General features: G+C 42.0%; 1 protein-coding gene across 4 annotated transcripts in view; it reads right to left on the bottom strand.

Moving 5' to 3' along the window:
* Positions 1-19,598, bottom strand: part of nlgn2a (neuroligin 2a) — a 189,984-nt gene that overhangs the window by 4,157 nt on the left and 166,229 nt on the right. For all 4 annotated transcript variants that reach the window (XM_042400730.1, XM_042400727.1, XM_042400728.1 and 1 more), the window contains 4 exons: positions 6,757-6,942; positions 3,088-3,353; positions 1,409-1,562; positions 22-388 (listed from right to left, as the gene is read on the bottom strand). In XM_042400730.1, coding sequence (XP_042256664.1) covers positions 22-388; positions 1,409-1,562; positions 3,088-3,353; positions 6,757-6,942 — 973 coding nt within the window. The remainder of the gene's footprint in view (positions 1-21; positions 389-1,408; positions 1,563-3,087; positions 3,354-6,756; positions 6,943-19,598) is intronic.

Raw genomic sequence — 19,598 nt, 5'->3', positions numbered from 1 at the left:
AATAAAATTAGCAAGGCCTACCCAGTCTTGGCAAAGTTGGTCCAGTAGGTCATCACTACGGCACTCAGCATCACATCATTCTTAGAGAAGTTGCATGGGAACAAGTCTGTGGCACCAATCATGGGCACACCAAACACATACGGTATCTCATCTCCATGGGCGGCGTCGGCCCATTCGGGTCGCGTCTCGGTCTGGCAGTGGTGGTAGAATGTGTAAAAGTAAACCGGGGACTGGAACTCGGCATGGAGTTTTGCAGTGGCCACTGCTGGCGCCACCCACTGATGGTCTGTAAACAGGGCTAGCAGGGTCTTCCTCCGCATGTCACCGTTGTCCCTGTCCGCCCAGTCTGTGTACATGAACTTAATGGTCTCCCTCAGGATGTCTTTACCTGGAGGATAAGACGTGGTAGGGGAAAAGGGACAGGGAGTAAAGAAAAAAGGTAAAGGAGAAAAAAGAGAAATTGTGATAAGTTAAGAGGAAAGTTGTGACAGGGAGGAGAGTGGTCAAGAGTTGTAGAACAGGGTAGAAGAAGATAGAAATACATGTTGCTAAGATGAACTGGAATGTGTGTTTGTATGTGTGAGAGGTAGACAGATATAGTGGACAGAGAAACTGAAAGCACACAAAGGGCAAAAAAGAGAATTTGCCTCTCAGAGATCAAAATGAATGAAAGGCACTTGAGAGGGAGCGTGACTGTATTAGCCAAATGTGCCTGTATTTTCGCTGTGGCTCGCTGTGAGGGGTTTGCAGGCTTGTCTGTTAGGAACAACAGCACTGTGATTGGGAGCTGGCTGCCTGGGGGATGATGAGAGACAGCATTAGTGCCCACAGAGCCTCAAAGGCCAAAGCACAGGCCCACCACGGTGAAAGATAATCTCGATGATAAGCAATCTCTTTAGAATGCCTGTCTTAGTTGATACACTTCGTTGGGCTCACATTTTATTTTATCTTTTCTCTTTATTTTCCCACGTGATGTTTTAAAGTCTTGAATTTAAACTTCAAGCTGTAGGTTTGGACAGGTTATTGTTGATGATACTGAAGCACCTCTTTTTCCGAAAAGTGGCTCAGGTCTCAGGGAATGTGAGTACTGTACCTTGATAAGGATCTTCACTATTATAACTAGAGTGGGGTCCAAAAGTATGAGACCACTTTCCCATTCACGGGAAAGTGGTCTCATACTTTTGGACTGTATATGTGAAAAAACACTGTATATGTTTTTGTTGTTTTTATTTTGACAATAAATCCTTCAATTTCAGTATGTGTATGTGGACCCCAGGCCCAGGAAGATTTCATCTGATGGGGCTCCTTATAAATAAAAAGTACAATAACGCTGCAAAAATCTGCCATCTGAAAGGAGGCAGAGGACATCACAACACAAATATGAAACCCAATGAGGATAATGTCTCACCCTCAGGGTATCCGTAGAGGTTGTCGACAAAGTTGGAGATGGTGTAATCAAATGCTGCGGCTGAGATGCCGTCATTGTCCTCACTGTCATCCACAAACTTCAGCCCCTCTCCTTGGTTCACTCCTATTAGGATATCATAGTTGAGGAACTCCCCCTGGTGGTGCAGGGAGGGAAGAACATGTTGAGTGCTGATACTGCATTCAAGGCCAGTTTTCAATCTCTGTTCAAGTCTAACACACAGTACAAATCTAAAATCCAAACAGTTACACGTGCTGCTGAACACAATTTTGTTATGTGTTTTTATCTGTGAGGTAGGGGATTTGCAATAGGTTACAATTAGTTTTATTCATATTTAGAATGTGACATTTATTTAAGACATATATAGTACAAATCAAAAGTTTGGACACACCTTCCCATTCACTTGAATGAGAAAGTGTGTCCAAATTTCTGACTGATACTGTATATCTGCAAGGTTTTTAGATTAAGGTGTAGCTTGTGTAGTGGAACCACCACTACAAGCTCAGTTAGAGACAGGAGCAACAAATCTCTTTTTCTCTTTTAATACTGACATGTGTAAGCATCAAATACAGAAGATTTATTCCATCATAAGATAGTTAACACCTCAAAGGTAAATTCTGCAAAGACAATTGCTGCAGATTATGGCTTCAGCTCTACAGACCTTGTAAGCACTGGGCATGTGTTTTTTTTTTTGCAAGCCTACAGTATCAATTACCACACAAGAGCCCAATTAAACTTTTGGGATGTGGCTAATTTTTCCCCTCAAATGAGCCAGAAACCTTTTTAATGCTCACCTCTAATTATTCCTTACAGATTATGAATCATTTTGAGGATCAAATAGAAGAGTCTATTAGCCTATTAACAAAGTAGCAGCAGTCACACTTCTTGCATTCCTCACTATGTCTAATACACTTGAAAGGGTTTAAGGAATTGAAGTTGTTATTAGTTATTAGTTGTTATTCAGTGATAAAACATTTTTCTTTTCTTTTTTGGTGTGCCTACCCACAGTTTTTTTTTCATTTTCTTTTACCTCTGTGTGGGATTTCATTCATTCCCTACGTTACTTTCAACCTAAACATACTGCTTCCAGGTCTGAGTCATAGAAACCCCAAAACTGGCAATTGTAAGATGAACCTAAGGGGTTGCAAGGTGATTATTGTGGTTGGAAACAAGAAAAAATAAAATTAAGCTACACAAAATTATTTATTCTTGTGAAATAAAGCATAGTTTGACCTCTTCAGGCCTCTAAACATTACTCCAATGAAACTGAGAAGAAAATTTTCAATTGATTGTATTACTTACTTCTCAGACATGCAGTCTTTTACAAGGGGTTTGCAAGTACACAATAATTTTTGATCCCAGGCAAAAAAGGTTGAGAACCAATGACATAAATATATACCAACAAATAGGAATCCGTGGTAATGTACATCACCAACACTGTCTTTCACTGTTACAGTATTTTAAGGTGTAAGTTCACACCAGCTGGTGGATGTCACCACCATACCCCTGCCCTGTGGAAATGTCACACTCACACCTACTGCAACAAGTTCTTCATGTTCTCTTCTGTCTGGTGTTTGATCACAGCTCAAGTCACTCTATTTTCACAATGAAAATCCAGTGTAGACTGCTGTATCACGCCTCATGCTGGTGCAGACCCTCACCTGCTGCATGAGGATCTCGGGATCGTCTGGCACCACGTCTCCATCCACCACGGGGCCAAAGGCAATGTGGTAGCGGGCTGGCTGGATGTCCTGGTCCACTAGCTCCCTGAAGTTCTTGCGCCTCAGACAGTCAACCAGGTCGGCTGTCTCTGTGTAGGTGCAGCCCACCTTCCTGGCCAAAATCTTGGTGTACTTGAGGGGCTGGTAGTTGACAGACCAGCTGGAGATTGCTGTTCCACTCTGGGCTATGGCCCTGTGGAACAGACCTAAAAGGACAGATGATAGAGAAGCTGGATTTAAAAGACGTTATGAAGGGAGGAATTTGGCTCAACACATCCTAAAATGATGTGAAAATTTTAGTGATCTCACTAAAATGTCATGTACAATTCCCCCTCAATTTGTAGTATTTTTACAAGCATGATGAAGATCAGATCGGTTTTGTTGAAGTCTGACTCTTGCTGAAAGGTCAGTTTTGGGATGGGACAGGATGCAGACACTACTTGATGTGTAAATCATGTATAACTTTGTTCACATATAAATTTCCCCTTTTTTCCAGTCTTAGAATCACTAAACAACTACCACCTGTGATATTTTTCATCTTATCTTTGCTTCTGGAGCAAAACTGGAAGATACAGGTTGGGGCTGCAGACCAAAAGCATCACAGATATAGCATGCTATGGTACAGTTGCTAAAAAAAAAACAGAGACAGGACTGGGAATAAGCTCATCTGAGATGTCAAAAGAGCCTTTTTTCCACTTTCTTGTGCTGGCTGTTTCTTCTCTCAGCCTATCTCTGGCTGTGTTACTGCCTCCCTCTTCTCCTCTTTGTCTCTCTCTGTCTCCTTAGTTCTGCCTGTCCTGTGCTGTTTGAACCACTCAAGTGGCTCGTTAAGGGGCCGCCTGCCTCACTCGTTTCCTCTCGCACTCCCTTTTCTTCTCTTCCCTCTCCTGGGCTGAAGATTGGTCAGTTAATTATTAAGCAGAGCCGCAGAGCCCCCTTTCCCTGGGAAATCAATTATAGTATGAAGTAGCTTGGAAACAGCTACACCTACATATCTGCACTGAGACAGAGGGAGAAACACAGACAGAGGGAGAGGTGGGAGATGGGTGTTATTTTATTCGTCTTCAAAATCAGTTTCTTTGTCACTCCCTAAGTGCCTCTTGCCTTTGCTGCTCAGTACCTTCTTCTATTTTCTACTACTCTGTTCTGATTTGCAATGTCAGAGCATTTTCTTTCCTCTTTCTCTTCTTCTTTTTCCTCCCTCAACAACATTATTACCTGAGCACATCCCCACCAATGATCCCCCCACCTCTCCTCCTTTTCCCCTAAAAGCCTGTCTTACACTGGATACCATGGATTCTGTCCCCTCCTCTATATCCCCCACCCTTCATCATATCGACATCCCTTACAACCCCACCCTCCATCCAGTCTGCCACTTCCATCCTGCCATCCATCCTGCACTCCTCTGCTGTCGGGCTTGATTTGTGACGCTGTGTTGTTGACATGATTGGTGTCCTTTAAGGGTGGGGATGACAGACTCCTTACCTGGCATCCCTGGCCGGGGTAGAGGGGGGCATGACAGACAGACGGCGTCTAGAGGACTGATGTTATCGATGCTGATGGAGACGAGGACGATGATGACGATGGGGTGATGACAAAGCAGAGGCATGAATGGACAGGTGGCAGTGGGTGAGGGGGAGGGGGAGTGGAGGAGGGGGGTAGGGGTAGTCAGCAACAGGAGACAAGGGGTTAATACAGGCTTTCCCAACTGTTAGCACCCCCTTCAGCTAAAGTGGGGCTCCTTGAAAAATTAATGAATAAACTACAATGACTGTCATAATTTTAGGTTTCCATTTAAATAAATAAACAAATGAGCATTAGCATTCTTCTTAAAGCCAGTGTACATAACATCTGCTCATCTGAGGAATTAAATTACTTAAATGAATAGTTCAACATTTAATGGACTACTCTTCTTTGCCTCCTTAGCAAGAGTTAGATGGGAAGATTGACACCACTATCAGACATGAGGGTGGTATCAATCTTATCATCTAATTCCCAAAGTGTTAAAATAATTCTTTAAAAAAAAGCTTTTCCTTCAAGCAAGATCTAGTGGGGAGTTACTCTTATACAACAGGTTTCAACAGTACTAATATATAACAGTACTGTTATATAGACACTACACCAGCACTTTGTGACCACAGTTATCATGATTTAAATATATAACTATTGGGGTCTTTGGGAGGTTTTTAACTGCTAAGTGAGTCACCTGCCAATAAGTGAAAAGAGCTGGGTGTCACTGGGTTAATATGAAGGGTTAACAGACATCAGAAGTAATTATAGAGGCTGTGTTAAATGGATACAGTGAAACAGCAGCGGTGCACACATGCTCACTCAAGCTTTGACGACATTTGTTTTCCAGGCACATCTACGCAGACAGAACGAGTCAAAATTAGAGATGTGTCAGACGCCTGCTTGATGCTTCAGACACACACACACACACACACAAACACACACATACACACACACACACACAGCGGTGATTGAAACAGATGTGTGGTTGTCTGAACATGCTCCCTCTAATCTCTCTCTTTCTTTTCACCCACCATTTCCTCCCTGTTTCTGTCCTTTGCAGTTTGTGTGTGAAAATGAGGAGATGAGAGAGATATTGAGGGAGAGTCCTCGAGCAGCGTAGAGAACAGAGAAGTTACGATCGGAGGAGGACAGCTTCAAGAACAGCATGATCAAAGGCGGCGAGTGCGTGACCATTTGGCTGCGGGTCGTCAGCCACACTGATCTCAATTCAGATCAAAGTCGATTGGACTGTTGGCCTCTCTCTTTTGGTGGTGCAATGTTAACACTTAGCCCTCGGGGTGTGTTGTTGGTAATGGGGAGCATGAGGTCAGATGGATGTAGGTTTTTGACGGAGGTAAAGCCTCTCTGCAGCAGAGCGGTGGACTGTTAACAGAGCCTGGAGCGCTCACCAAGCCAGGTAATGTGGAGTAATGTTGGAGCTCCCCTGTCATTTAACTTCCATAGACATGGAGGAACATAACCTGAATCAAACCAGATAACTCGTTAACCAAATGGCTGCTTAAATTCTTCAGTTCAAAGGACAAGCAGGGCTTTCCTTTGAGGATAGAGGTGTCAAGTGAACATCATAGGATTTACCTATTTCTGTGCTGGATGCTGCAAGCTGAGTTTCCATCAATCCACATGGGTATAGCAGGACCTTGCTACTGCGATTACATTTTGAACATACGTTTTTTTGTTGACTTTTAAAGGTTGAAGCACATGTATACGTGTGTCACCATCTTTTTCTAATAAATATATGGAACAAATACACATAGATGGTGTGTAAATATGAATATTGCTATTTAGGGATTAGTGAGGAATGATCTAAACTGGTAGAATTCATGTAAGCAGCCACAACCCATTAGTCAAGAAATGTGTGGCTAATGAGCGATTCACAGAGCTGGATCCAGGCTATTAGTAAGGTATCAGAAAAATTCCATGATATTCCATGAATCCCATGACCAGTAAATACAGAAACAGTAAATGCAAGTGGATGGTGAGATGACAGATAAAGAAAAACGGATGCTGTACCAAGAAAAAAAAAACAAACAAAACAATGAAACAGCAAAAAAGAGCCAATTAGAGTCTTTTCTTTACCCTCCGAGTGGTGCGAGAGGATGAGGAGGTTGACGCAGGACGCCCCAGCTCCGGAGCCGAAGATGGTGATCCTCTCTGGGTCTCCACCGAAGTGGCCGATGTTCTCGTTGAGCCAACGCAGCGCCTGAATCTGGTCCAGCAGGCCGTAGTTCCCCTTAGCGGACTGATCGCCGGTACTGAGGAAGCCTGGGTATCGGTGGAAACACAGATGAATGTAGGAAGAAGGTGAAGGAAGATTATTTGCAGTAAGAGAGAGGTACAGACAAGTGGGGAGATAATGAAGGAAAAGGAGGATATAGAGGAAGAAAGGACATAGAGAGGGGAGGAGATATAGAGAGAAGAGAGATAGTATGATGTCAGTATCAGTACCTTTAGTATTTAGTACCTGTCTGGCGAATGTTCCCTAGTTTGGCCTGTAAATCAGCTTCTGTCTGAGAGGGAATTACATGGTTGCAGAGAACAAGTGCGTGTGTGTTTGGTGTGTGTGTGTGCGTGTGCGCGTGTGCAACACTGACATTCATCAAGGAGTAACAGGTGGTACACAGCGAAAGCAAAGGGAGTGAGAGGAGAAATTGCTTTTGCAGCACCTCACTTAATGACGTTTACTCTTTCTAATGCCATTGAGCAGGGACTTTAACACAAAGCCACTTACAATACAGCAGACTGCAGCCTGAGAAAGATAGGTGACCCTAATCTGAATCACACATATAACTGGATTACAAGTGATGACACACCGTGCCTGGAATTTAGGATTGAGTGAGTTCTTCCAAGTTCCTACATTGTTTGTGAGCTATAAGCTATACAGTGTTAAAATCCAGACACATACAGCACTACAAGCACTTTGTTTACATTTTCAATACTTTGTCTGAATTCAATTTAGGAAATGTTTTGTGATTATTGTTTTGTGTGTTTATAGGTGACATTAAATGCTGTCTGCAAATCAAATTTGCCTTGTGGAATGATGAAGCTCGCCTTCCGTATTGTTAGCTGACATTTGCTTCTCATGATTATTGCTGAGTATCTTTGATTGCTCCACCAAAGACCTAAATCTTTTCTATTTAAGTACCTATTAACTAGCCGCCTCTCAGATCCTAATGGGACTTCTAATTAGAGCTTTATTAAAGGCAGGTGCACTGGAAAGGTCATCCATTAAGTCTATACAGTGGAGGTTAAACATACAGCTAGCAGCTAGGATCCATTATAACAGAAACATATAGTATATTGTCTGTTACGGATACCTCAACAGTGCTATCAAGCTCTTGGCCATTTCTAATTAGACCCAAAATGAAGCGACAATAATTTCTCAATTTGCTATTGAATCAATTTGTTCAATCAGCTTATTTCATGGTATTTATACTGAATTTATACTGGGCCTTAAAGAGACAGGAACTAAAACGACCTGTTTCAGACAGAGGCTGGACTGAGGGGATGCGTAAAGGGCTAGTATGAGTTAAACAATGAGTTTTTTGAACTATAAATCATGCAAAGATATTCCAGTATAGCCCCAGATTAAAAATAGAGACCTGTAAACATGCAGAATATGTCCCCTTTAATGGCTTACACCAACCGTAGTGCACAACGTCACCCAGTAATTGCTCTCTTCATCTTGCAAGTGCTACTGCAATCAATCGGTTTTTATCATCTCTGATGATCCATCAAACAAAACCAATCGAAGCATATACCAATAAGCATGTCATGCATTTGCTGGCTTTTGTGCTGCTCCTTAAACACCACAAACACACAAATAAGCTGCATGTTTGGCTGCATTAATTAAACCGAGCACAAACAAGAGGCAAATAAGCTGCCTAATGCCCTACTGTAATCACCATGTTATATTAAACATAACCGATTATGCTAATGAGGTCATTAATTAAGCTAATTAATGCAATACAGAGCAAATACGTACATCTATGTAGACATTGTTTCTAGTATTAATATTAAGTCCAGATCTTCAAACATGGAGAATTTGAAAAGCAGCTTTCCTTCATTACTGTGCAATTTTAGGGAAGCTAGATCATCTATTCCTCTTTTGCTCTTTAGTTAACATCCTTTCAAAAACATGCACTGCACTGGTGACACATTAAAATACCTAAGCGACTAAATTGGGCTACACAAAGCCAGCAGACACTAAGGATCCTAACATTATCTTGTTACTGCCAAAGCTGTTGTCTTCCCTGCACCTTCATGCTGTGTCCATCTGACAGAGTTAGTGTATAACAGCAGGCCACTTCACCCATCCTCCCCTTCCTCTATATTCTGATAAAATGCTTGAAAAAGCTGGTTAAAACGCCGCAATGCAAGATGAAAGCACAGCTCTGCATGAATAGCCTTTAAAATGGCTGTGGTAAGGAATGGTGGTTAGAGGGGGCAAAGGAGAGAGAGAGAAAGAGAGGCGGAGAGAGAGAGAGAGAGAGAGAGAAAGAGCAAAGGAGAAGGAGAGAAGGATAGTGGGTGTTCTGTGAGTCCCGGATAGAGGCACAGTGTTTCATCTGCCTCCAAGACACCAGGGGTTGGCTCTCACGCACACACAACACACATACACAGGGACACTGATCAAAGGCTGACACTACAGAGAAGACTGCCTCCTTTTCTCTCCATCTCCCTCTCTCTTCCGCACAAACAGAAACAGACGCACAAAACACGTATACATGCGAGCACACAAAGACAGAGAAATAATGAAAATATATACTCTCTTCTTTCCTCCCTTTGCACATGTATACAGGGCACACACAAAGCCCAACAATCAAACATTCTAGCGCCCACAAATGATCTGTTGCATGCCTGTTTTTCTGTGTATTTTGAGCAAACACACAAACACTTTTGTGTATCCATCCTGCAGTCGCAACGAAGCAGAAATGAGCCTTTTATATGCTGTCAGAGAGCCATGAGATTATGCTTATAGAACCAACATGCTTGTACAGGTTTGTTGTGTGTGTGTGTGTGTGTGTACTTGTCATTATGTTTTGTGTGTGTGGGGGTATGCGGAGGCGCACGCATCTGTGACTTTGAGTGCATCTGTACATGTGATTATGATGTGTGTGTGAGCAGTTCGGCTGCTGGATGACAAACTATGCATCTAACACATTATATCCCATGTGAATTCATTGTTGGAGGTTGACATGGGTGCCAGAACTCTCTCTGTGTGTGTGTGTGTGTGTGTGTGTGTGTGTGTGTCCTTGGCAGCATAGTAATTATTGTCCATCAGAGGAGTGTGCATATCGTCCAGAGAAATGAACAGATGTGGGCGGCTCGAAGCTTGTGAATAATGTATAGGACACACACATTTACACACACACACACACACACACACATCTCCGATTGTGCCAAGTACTTTCAAAGGTGATGAAAGCCACTTGCCTGTTAGATAGGCTGCATGTTCACCTACCGCCGTCTAAATATGTAATTACAATTACAGCAGCGTGCCTCGCTGCTTATGCCACCGTCTGCACAGCCGGACGGGAGGGGAAGAGGGATTTGGAAGTGGGAGAAAAGGGGAAATGAGAAACATTCCCTTTTTTTTTTAGCGAGCTTAAAAAGGCTTTTTTAAAGATGCTTTTTTTCCACAAACACCACTCTGGCTTAGACACAGCAATTGGCCTTGGGTGATTCGCTCCGCTCTTCTCCCTCTTTCTCTTTGTGCTCTTTCTCTCTCTAAAGTTGTTATTACTATTGCCTGGCTGCGACAACCAAATTATCTGTGAAATTATTCAGATTTTATGCCCTTACACTGGGCAGGACCCCACTCAGTGTGTGAGTGTGTGTGTGTGTGTCTCTGAGCAGAAAAAACAATGGTGTTCTGAGATGTGAACAATCGGCTGAACGAAGCAGAGCCTTGCTCTGTGTCAGTAGCAGTCACCACCTCTCCCTAATCTCTTTCTCCTTTGCATTTCCCTTTTTCTTTCTGTGTTTTCCTTTTGTCGTCTGATTGGGTCAGATTTTTGGAGCAGTCCACTGATTTGCAGTAGTAATGTACAGTATTTTATTAGGTGGACAATGTTCAGTATATTCAGTATATATTAGAGTTATAGATTATGGTTCTGCTTTTAGGGGGTAGTCTCTGCTTGTATGTTGTTCTTATAGTTCTCTTGGTTTTTGTGTTTAAAGGATAGGTTCAAATATTTTCAAGTCTTAAAAAACAAAAAAACAATTGTCAGGTAAATGGACTGCACTTATATAGCGCTTTACACTACATGCCGACATTCACCCATCCACACATACATTCATACACAGATGGCAGGGGCCGCCATGCAAGATGCCAACCTGCTCATCAGGAGGGGAGTCTAACGCATTCACACACACTCACACACCAATGGCGCAGCCATCAGTAGCAATTTGAGGTTCAGTATCTTGCCCAAGGACACTTCAACATGTGGACTGGAGGAGCCGGGCATCGAACTGCCAATCTTCCGATTAGTGGAAAACCTGCTCTACCTCCTGTGCCACAACCGCCCCAAAGGTGCCCATAAGAGCATTGAAACAGGATTCGCTAGCTGTAATTATTCCTCATGTTTACAACAAAGAGGCACTAAAAAGACTAACTTTGAAAGATATCCACTTGATCTGACTAACTGAGACTACTGAAGCCTCATATAAGCTTCAGATAAACTTTAGAATACAGTTTTGCACAAAACAAGGACTGTAGATTTTGTCTCCATACCACTTATATTGTAAGCACATTAGAATGTGATCTTTAAACGCCCAATATGAACAGTAGGAATGATTACAACAAGCAAAACCTGTTTCAATGTTCATGTGTGCACCTGACTACTGTTTTAAGACTGACTTGGAAATTTGTGAACCTATCCTTTAATGTGATTTGGCTGCTGTAACACTGTATTTCCCACTGGGATTTACAAAGTACTCTCTCTCTCTCTCTTTCTGTATCAGCTTATTGAATACATGTTTGCAGTTCGTTTAGGACCAATGTGGTTACAGATACTTTGTGGTTGTACTTAACTCATTATAATTGTATGCAGGACACCGTCTTGTTTTTATTTTCTATCTGTATTACCTGAACAGTGAACGGTATATTAGTGTGGCAGAAGGAAAACCATAGCATTCTTTCTGCTGCTCTGGAATCATTAAATAATAAATTCATATTAACTGCCTAAAATTAGGCTTTTATATGCTTTCACAAGTAAATTTGCACAAGCGGAGAAAAGAGCCATGTGGAAGCGAGACGCGTCGATCTCGTGACTAGAGGACACGGGCGCGCTTGCTCGATTAACGCCGGCAGATTGTCTCCAGCAGACGCGATGGAACCCAAACGTGACACAGACACGGAAGACAGTTTGTGTCGTTATACATTACATGTTTATCATCAAATATAGTTTAACTATCTGTCTTCTGTTTCCACTGTCTCTTTCACTGGTTTTCTTTTTCATGGATGCTCCTTCATTCCCTCTTCCCTCAATCATTCTTTTATCTCCCTGGTCCCCTGTGGTTCAATCCCTCCATCTTTCAGGGTTTAGTCTGGGGCTGAGGCTGCTAGTCTCTGAAGTGTGTTTGTGTGTGTGTGTGTATGTGTGTGTATGTCTGTGTACGTGTTTGGAGGTTAGCTTGTGCACTGTCAGTGGACTCTCTTTCAAGCCTTGTCACTCTCTCGCTACCCCTTTAATGAAGTCATAGGACCAACTGTGTGTGTGTGTGTGTATGTGTGTGTGTATGCCTGCATCAATGTGTTTCCAGTATGTTTTGATGTTGTCTCAAGCTGCGTGTGTTGTCATTCTGTATGCTCTGTGTGTGTGTGTGTGTGTGTGTGTGTGTGTGGACGCTGGTGAAAGAGAAACCAGGCCAGCTCCCTGCAGAGCATGACTCTGTTTCTATGAGCTTCAATCTGCACATGCATGTTTGTGCGTGTGTGTGTGTTAAGCATGGAAGAGTGTGATTGCTCTTGTTTTTGTCACCGGCCAGTCCAAGTGTGTCAGAGGGACAGAGAGGAATGAATACATACGCGCACACACACACACACACACACACACACACATACACACACGCACAGAGGGAGGATGATGAGAGCGGCTGACAGAGACAGAATGAGTCACAAAGGGACAAACACAGTGAGAGGAAGTGCGATGATAGATTGTCAGGTGTGTGTGTGTGTGTGTGTAAGTGTGTGTGTATGTCCACAGGGACAAAAAGAAGGACTGGTATCTATTTCACTCTCCTCCTTTAACTAGAGTCTTTATAGAGTGACGGTGTGTGTCTATCGATCAGGTTTTGTTGCCCTGTGAACACTTTTACAGCCCTAAGGAACAATAGCTCACCAGCCTGATCACACACTCCCATCATGAGCCTTTTCATGTATGTGTGTGCTCAGAAATTGAAAAGCCGTCACCTTCACTGTCTCCTGTTTTTTTTTTTTGTGTTTCCACACTTCCTTTTCACCCTGCTTCCTTCCTTTGACTCCTGTTTATCCATCATTTGGATCCCCTGGGTGTCGCTGTCCCTGGGGGTTTCTATCCAGTCAGAGGGTAATGGTGGGTGAAATAGGGATGCCATGAGGCAGATCGGAAACGATGTAAGGTATAATGTGTACAATTGTGTGGGTAGGAGTTGTACATTGCTACAGTAATTGTTTTTAGTCATTACTGTATTTGCCACCAACCGAAAAGACTCCTATGATGCCTTTATGAGATAACGGAGTCATTAATGCTGTATCTTACCTATGAGACTCATCGTGTCATAAGTGAGAGGTGTTGACCATGTAATACCATCATTTTAGTCCACAATCTAGTCCCTGTACCAGGTCAGTAGCTAGATACCAGAAGACTGAAATAATGAAAGTGCATCAAATATGTAGGATTTGAAGAGAGGAGTGAGCGCCTCTGTCAATGAGTCTGTCTGAGCAGGAGCAAACACAAGTCAACATGATCGTGGATGACGATTTTGTGTCCACAATCTGGACATATCATAGTAAGTTTTTACATTAATTCTTATCATTTATTTATTTCTCTGAGCTGTGCTACTAAAGAACCCTGGCACCCCTAAAACTGACAGACAGTATACTGCCTACACAGTCAGTCAGTGTTCCATTAACAGGTTGGGTTGGATCTGATTCAGGACTCTGCCACTAGATGCTAGTGTCTGATACTAGACACCAGACTGCTCACATCAGAATTTAAAATAATAATAATAATAATTATAAAAAAACATGTCCAGTAGCTAAAGCTGGCCAATATCTGACTTTTAAAGGGGTACTCCAGCCGCTTAATACTTTGCTTCCAAAACAATTGGGGAACTTGTGAGCGACAGATTCTTAAAAGAATGGTTGAAATTGAAGCAGCAGAGGATAATATGTCCTGACTTTTTGAGTCTGTGGCAATATGGGTCAAGCTCCAGAATCACTGGATCCTACACTTCCCATAATGCAGCTCCATAGCGTCTTTTGATAGACTCTATCTGCCTGATAATTACCCCTGTTTTTCAAACTCAGTATCCCCTGTTTGCAATGCAGGCTTCCTGTTAAAAGTTTGTAGTCAAAGCCCAAGATGAGTCAACAAAGCTCCTCCAGAGTCACAGAAGACACTATACAACTGCTTGTAAGGCTGAGTAGTGCTTACTGTCACAAATATATTGACGTGTAAAATGGGTGGCAAAATAAAAAAAAAAAGTTTTTACAACAGAGGCAAACGTAGCTGCATATATGAGCACACCAGTATCTTGGTCTAACCCACCTATAAACCGTTTATACAATGCTCCTGAGCAGGGATGGAGGGACAGTGGGAAAAAAGAGGAGATGGAGAGGAGGGAGACAGAGGGAGGAAAACAAGAGCTAATGAATCCCCAAACTGCCGTCCGTGCCTGCTCCAGCAGCAGCAGCAGCAGGAGCAGCTGCGCTGTGCTTAGGATTTACCGAGCAAAACAAACAAACAGCAAAAATAAATGGATAAACACTCATTGTGGGTCTGCAGGGGTGTATGAATGTGGGTGTATGTGTGTCTCTGAGCATCTGAGTGTGCTTGTCTGCATACGGGTCTTTTATTTATATGCTTACGTACATATGTTTGTGTGTCTATCTTTGAATGTATGCGTGCGCCATCGTCTCCTCTTCATGTTTTTGTTCATCCACGGCTGCTAGCGGAGTGAATGGCTGTTGTGTCTGTGCATCTCTGGAGCTAAAATTAGACCTCTGCTATTCCACTACGCGCTGGCAAAATGCTGCAATACTTCAAACAGAGCCCACGCTGGGTTGGCCTAGTTACTGTAACGCCTCCTCGCACAGCACTCAGTTTGCATGGCAGTGAATATAACCAGCATGGTGCAGTTTAGCTGAGCCTGGGTTTTGTTCAGTTGGCATTCTCAATGCCTGTTTGGAAATATTTTATTCTTTTATTACAAAAAAAAATCTTAATACCTTCCTCAGTTTGCAACTTGTGATGGTTATGTGTAGCTTTGTTTTGGTTACCCAAACTATCATGGTTCCTTAATGACTCAGTTTTTTAATTTTTCATATTATTATAAGTATGTTTTGCCTTCGTCTCATAGCGATACCCCTGGATGAACTGGACTCCAAGTAAACAGAAAGTCTCAGCCTTACAACTTTCACATCAAAACATGTTCAATGAAAGAGGCTGCTTTATATCTGCTCCATTTGAAAAGAGTTTGCTGTGTTAGGAGTCATTATGCAGCTGTTAACCTCCATTTCAACTCACAGGGTTCGGCCTCGTACCGGGGGAGTGTCGGAGCTGGGATGCTTCTTTCGCCGCTGCACAATTCAAACCAAACCTCAACACTGCATCACTCAGTTTCTCACTCTTTCTCCCAAACACACACACACACACACCTGTACACACATGCATTTACATGATAATCCTGTCCATCAAAAGTAAAAGAACATAACAGACATTCATCGAGATGTCTGCCGTTTTCCGAACTCTTCCATGGCAGTGTAATTAAAATATGCAAATGATATGATAAAATGCATTTCATTCTGTTGACGACAATGGCAGTTATGCCGAATGCCTTGAATATTGGAAGGTTATTGTCAGATAAGGCCGCTTCACATCAAAAGTTTGGATGACATGATTGTGTGTTTCTCATATTCCTCTCTCTTGCTCATCCTTTCTCTGTGTCTCTTCACACACACACACACACACACACACACACGAGTACAAACATATATACTCAGCAGAGCGTAACATTATTTCGACCTTCCACTTGCATGTACTGTATATTGGGTCAACAATTTGGATAAACAATGCTCTGAAAAATGGCGCACACACACATTTTGTGTGTATTTGAGTGTGTGTTTGTCTTGTTGTCCAAGTCAAAGTTTCAATGCTTACATAAAGCAGATGCTGACAGGTTCAAGTTGTAGCTAATCAATAAAACATACATGGACAGGCAGGGCTATAAGGAAAACACACTGGCAGAGAGAGAGAGAGAGTACACACTACTTATGTGTACATGCCCCTGAACATTCAAACATTCTATCTACCATATGAGCAATTATAAAGTGCTTTTATATTGCTGTAGAAATCTTCATGTCTAACTGTAGCAGTCATGACAGTTCTTCACTCAGAATTATAATTCATTCATGGTTGGAGAAAATATTATTTATTAATAAAGAATGAACATTTATGAAATTTTTACTTTGACTATAAATCTCCACACTCTGCCACGATTTCTTTACCAGCTCCCACAGTCCTATCAATAATTAACTACATGCTGTTGACATAACTCAAAACATATGAAATCTGTACTTGTTTTGTTAACGTCTCATGTTAATTTGAAATCTTAATAACCGCTATGGCTTTCATTATAATATTACTAATATTGTTTGATCTTATCTTATCGGTCTTTAAAAATTTAAACTTGATCATATTTAAAGGACCAGTATGTAGGATTTAGTGGCATCTAGCAGCGAGGTTGCAGGTTGCAACCAAGTGAATACCCCTCACCCTCACTCTCCCCTTCCAAGCATACAGGAGAACCTACAGTGGCTGTGAAACTCGTGAAAGGCCTTCTCTAGAACCAGTGTTTAGTTTGTCTGTTCTGGGCTACAGTAGAAACATGGTGGTGCAGCATGGCGGGCTTCATGGAAGAGGACCTGCTCCCTATGTAGAAATAAAAGGCTGATTCTAAGCTAACGAAAACACAACTATTCTTATTTTCAGATGATTATACACTAGTTAAAAACACATTTATGAATATTTGATTCCATTTCTGCCAAGTCCGTTCCACTATGCCACTAAATTCTGCACCTTTAACTTTCTTGGAAACAAATTAGATTCAGCACAGACATGAAAGCCAGATGAGTCTCACTTGGTTGATCAGATATTTTATGTCTGGCCTTCTTCCTAAAAGCACAAGAATAAAACAGGTCTCATCACACTGACAGGATGACACAAGCGTGGTGACACAGAATGGTAGAGTCCACCAGAGTTGGCTATGAACCAGACAATCATCTGCTATTTCAGAATGCAATAAAACATAAACAAATAACTGTGCTGAAGGCTTTTGTCAGAGGAGGTGGAAAACATTGCTCCCATGTGCGAAGCCAGATAACAGTTTGTCAACCTTATGATTTGTGTCTGCGCCTTTGTCGTATCACTCATTGTCTTCAACGCATGAAGGTAATGCCCCGAATGAAAACGCTCTAAGGGAGAAGAAGGCCAAACAGGGCTCGACTCACAGGACTGGCCTGTCATGTGAGGTAAATCAAGTTCATGAAATCTTTAGCGAGGCCCTGATTTATCAATAAATCACTGTGTAGAAGAAGAACCAAGCCACTTTTACTAAGACAATTTAGAAGTTATACAGAGAACAAACAGCAATTTCTCTTTCTGCACAGGCTTTTCCTTATTAATATTCATCATTATTGACCATAAACTGCAATGTAAGAACACGGCCTGTGTACTAAAACATTTTCATGTGACTACACATTAACCTTGTTAATAACGTTGGAAGTGCATGAGAATGTAAAAGAAGAAGAACATATATTTAAAAATTCAAAGACAAAGTTATTATAAAATGTCCTCATGTTCTTACTGCCAACAAAATTCAATGGAAAGACGTTAACAACAGGCACCAAGAGGGAGCACCTGTCACACAGTTGTACAATGTGTATCTATTCCTGCAGTTTCCACCACTTTCTCTCTCTCTCTTATCTAGTCTGTCTGTCCCTCGCTGCCTTTCTTCTCACCAATTCAGCCAGCTGTGCCTTGACATGCCCCATGTGTTAATGAAACTTTAAGTGTCCGTGTGTTCCAGCACTGTGTACAGTATGGTGGTATTTCAGAGACTGTCCCCATGAGCCGCTGACATCACAACTAAGAGGACTATGAAGAACATTTTGTCTCCTCTCTTCTCTCTCCAGCTCACTGTCCACTGTTAGTTACCCTCTGCCCATACATGTTAGGTGTCAGTGCCGGGCGCTCAGTTCAACACAAGTACGTCACCCTATACGTTATCTGCTATGTTCAGTGTAAAGGACATGAAATGCAAGCTGTGGAAAAAACCATTTCAGTAAAAACGACAATGTTTTGACCTATCACTAGGACCCACAGTGTAATAAATCTAGAGGTGACAGGTGACACCATACTCTAGCCCTGACCTAGCTTCTCTTTAAGCTGCCTTTAAATCCTACTATCACCCAAGCAAAGATGCAGCTTGACCCTTAGATCTACTTTGTATCTGCTCAGGCTAAACTGCTATGGCTGGCTCCACTGGCTTGATAGGCAGTATCATTTTTAAACCATGGCCCGCTCAGTAGTCCTGCTGTCCCTACTTTTCTAGTTCTACTAGTGTTACAAATAGTTACTAATTGTATAAGAAACTTTCTCTGACTTAGTGTTCCTTGTATCCTTTCTTCACCCAAGCAAAGAGCAGATACTCAGTGGCATGACCCGGCCTTATATCTACATCGAAGCTGATCATGGTAACAGTGGATTAAATATGAATTCTTATTGGACATTATGGCTCAATTTTATAATAACTAACAGGGTAATTATTGAATGTGCGTGACCATAAGTAGTCTTTGACATTGTTTTGCAGATGTTTGTTATGTAATGGTAAAAGGTAAAAAGTCTTGTCATGTCACATGACCTTCAATTTTGACTGTGGGCGTGATGACAAAATCACAGTGTAGTTTGTGTTATTGGGGTTTGATCATATCTGAGATCCATGTTTATGCTTGTCAGTCAGCTGTAATCTGGTTGGCTATGCTTGAAAGGTCAGGAGCAAATAGGGTTCAGGTACTTTGAACTCTGATCACAGTGACAAGATTTAAATTCTGATGGGTGTGCAGTTCTTAACGTAGCGCAACTATGAGGCTCACTGTTCACCACGCTGTTCACTCTCATCATAGGAAAACAATGATTTCAGTTGGTGCAAAGAGATCCCGCAGTTGATGTATATGTGAAGAAGGACTTACTCTGTATAAGACACTGCGCTTCTACTCGGGGGTTCAGAAGAAGGAGGGAGAGAGCTAACAGAGTGAAGAAATATCAGAAATAAGATGTTGAGTCAAAGTAGTGTGTGTAGAGTAGTGTGTAGTCAAAGTGCTGTGGTGAAACAGCGAAATAGAGAGAGAAAGAGGGTGGGAGAGAGAAGTCAAAGTGAATGTTATGTGTGTGTACCGTGAATCTACAGACTGACTGTTATGAAAGATGTCCAAGGCCTTGATGAATAATTCATAAAGCAACATAAATAGATACAAGGCAACCTGGAAACCCTTCACTGGGCTTTTTTTTCTAAACAACACATTTTATGGTTTTGTACACTAGAAAGGTCCATTATTCAGATGATTTTAAATCACCACAAAACCAAGCTATGAAGTCTTTAAGTTTACCAGACCATAAAAGAATCAAATTAACAGAAATGCACTTAAAGATTCCACT

Source organism: Thunnus maccoyii, chromosome 22 (assembly GCF_910596095.1).
Source record: "Thunnus maccoyii chromosome 22, fThuMac1.1, whole genome shotgun sequence".
Classification (NCBI taxonomy): Eukaryota; Metazoa; Chordata; class Actinopteri; order Scombriformes; family Scombridae; genus Thunnus; species Thunnus maccoyii.
This window is presented reverse-complemented; position numbering and strand designations above follow the sequence as displayed.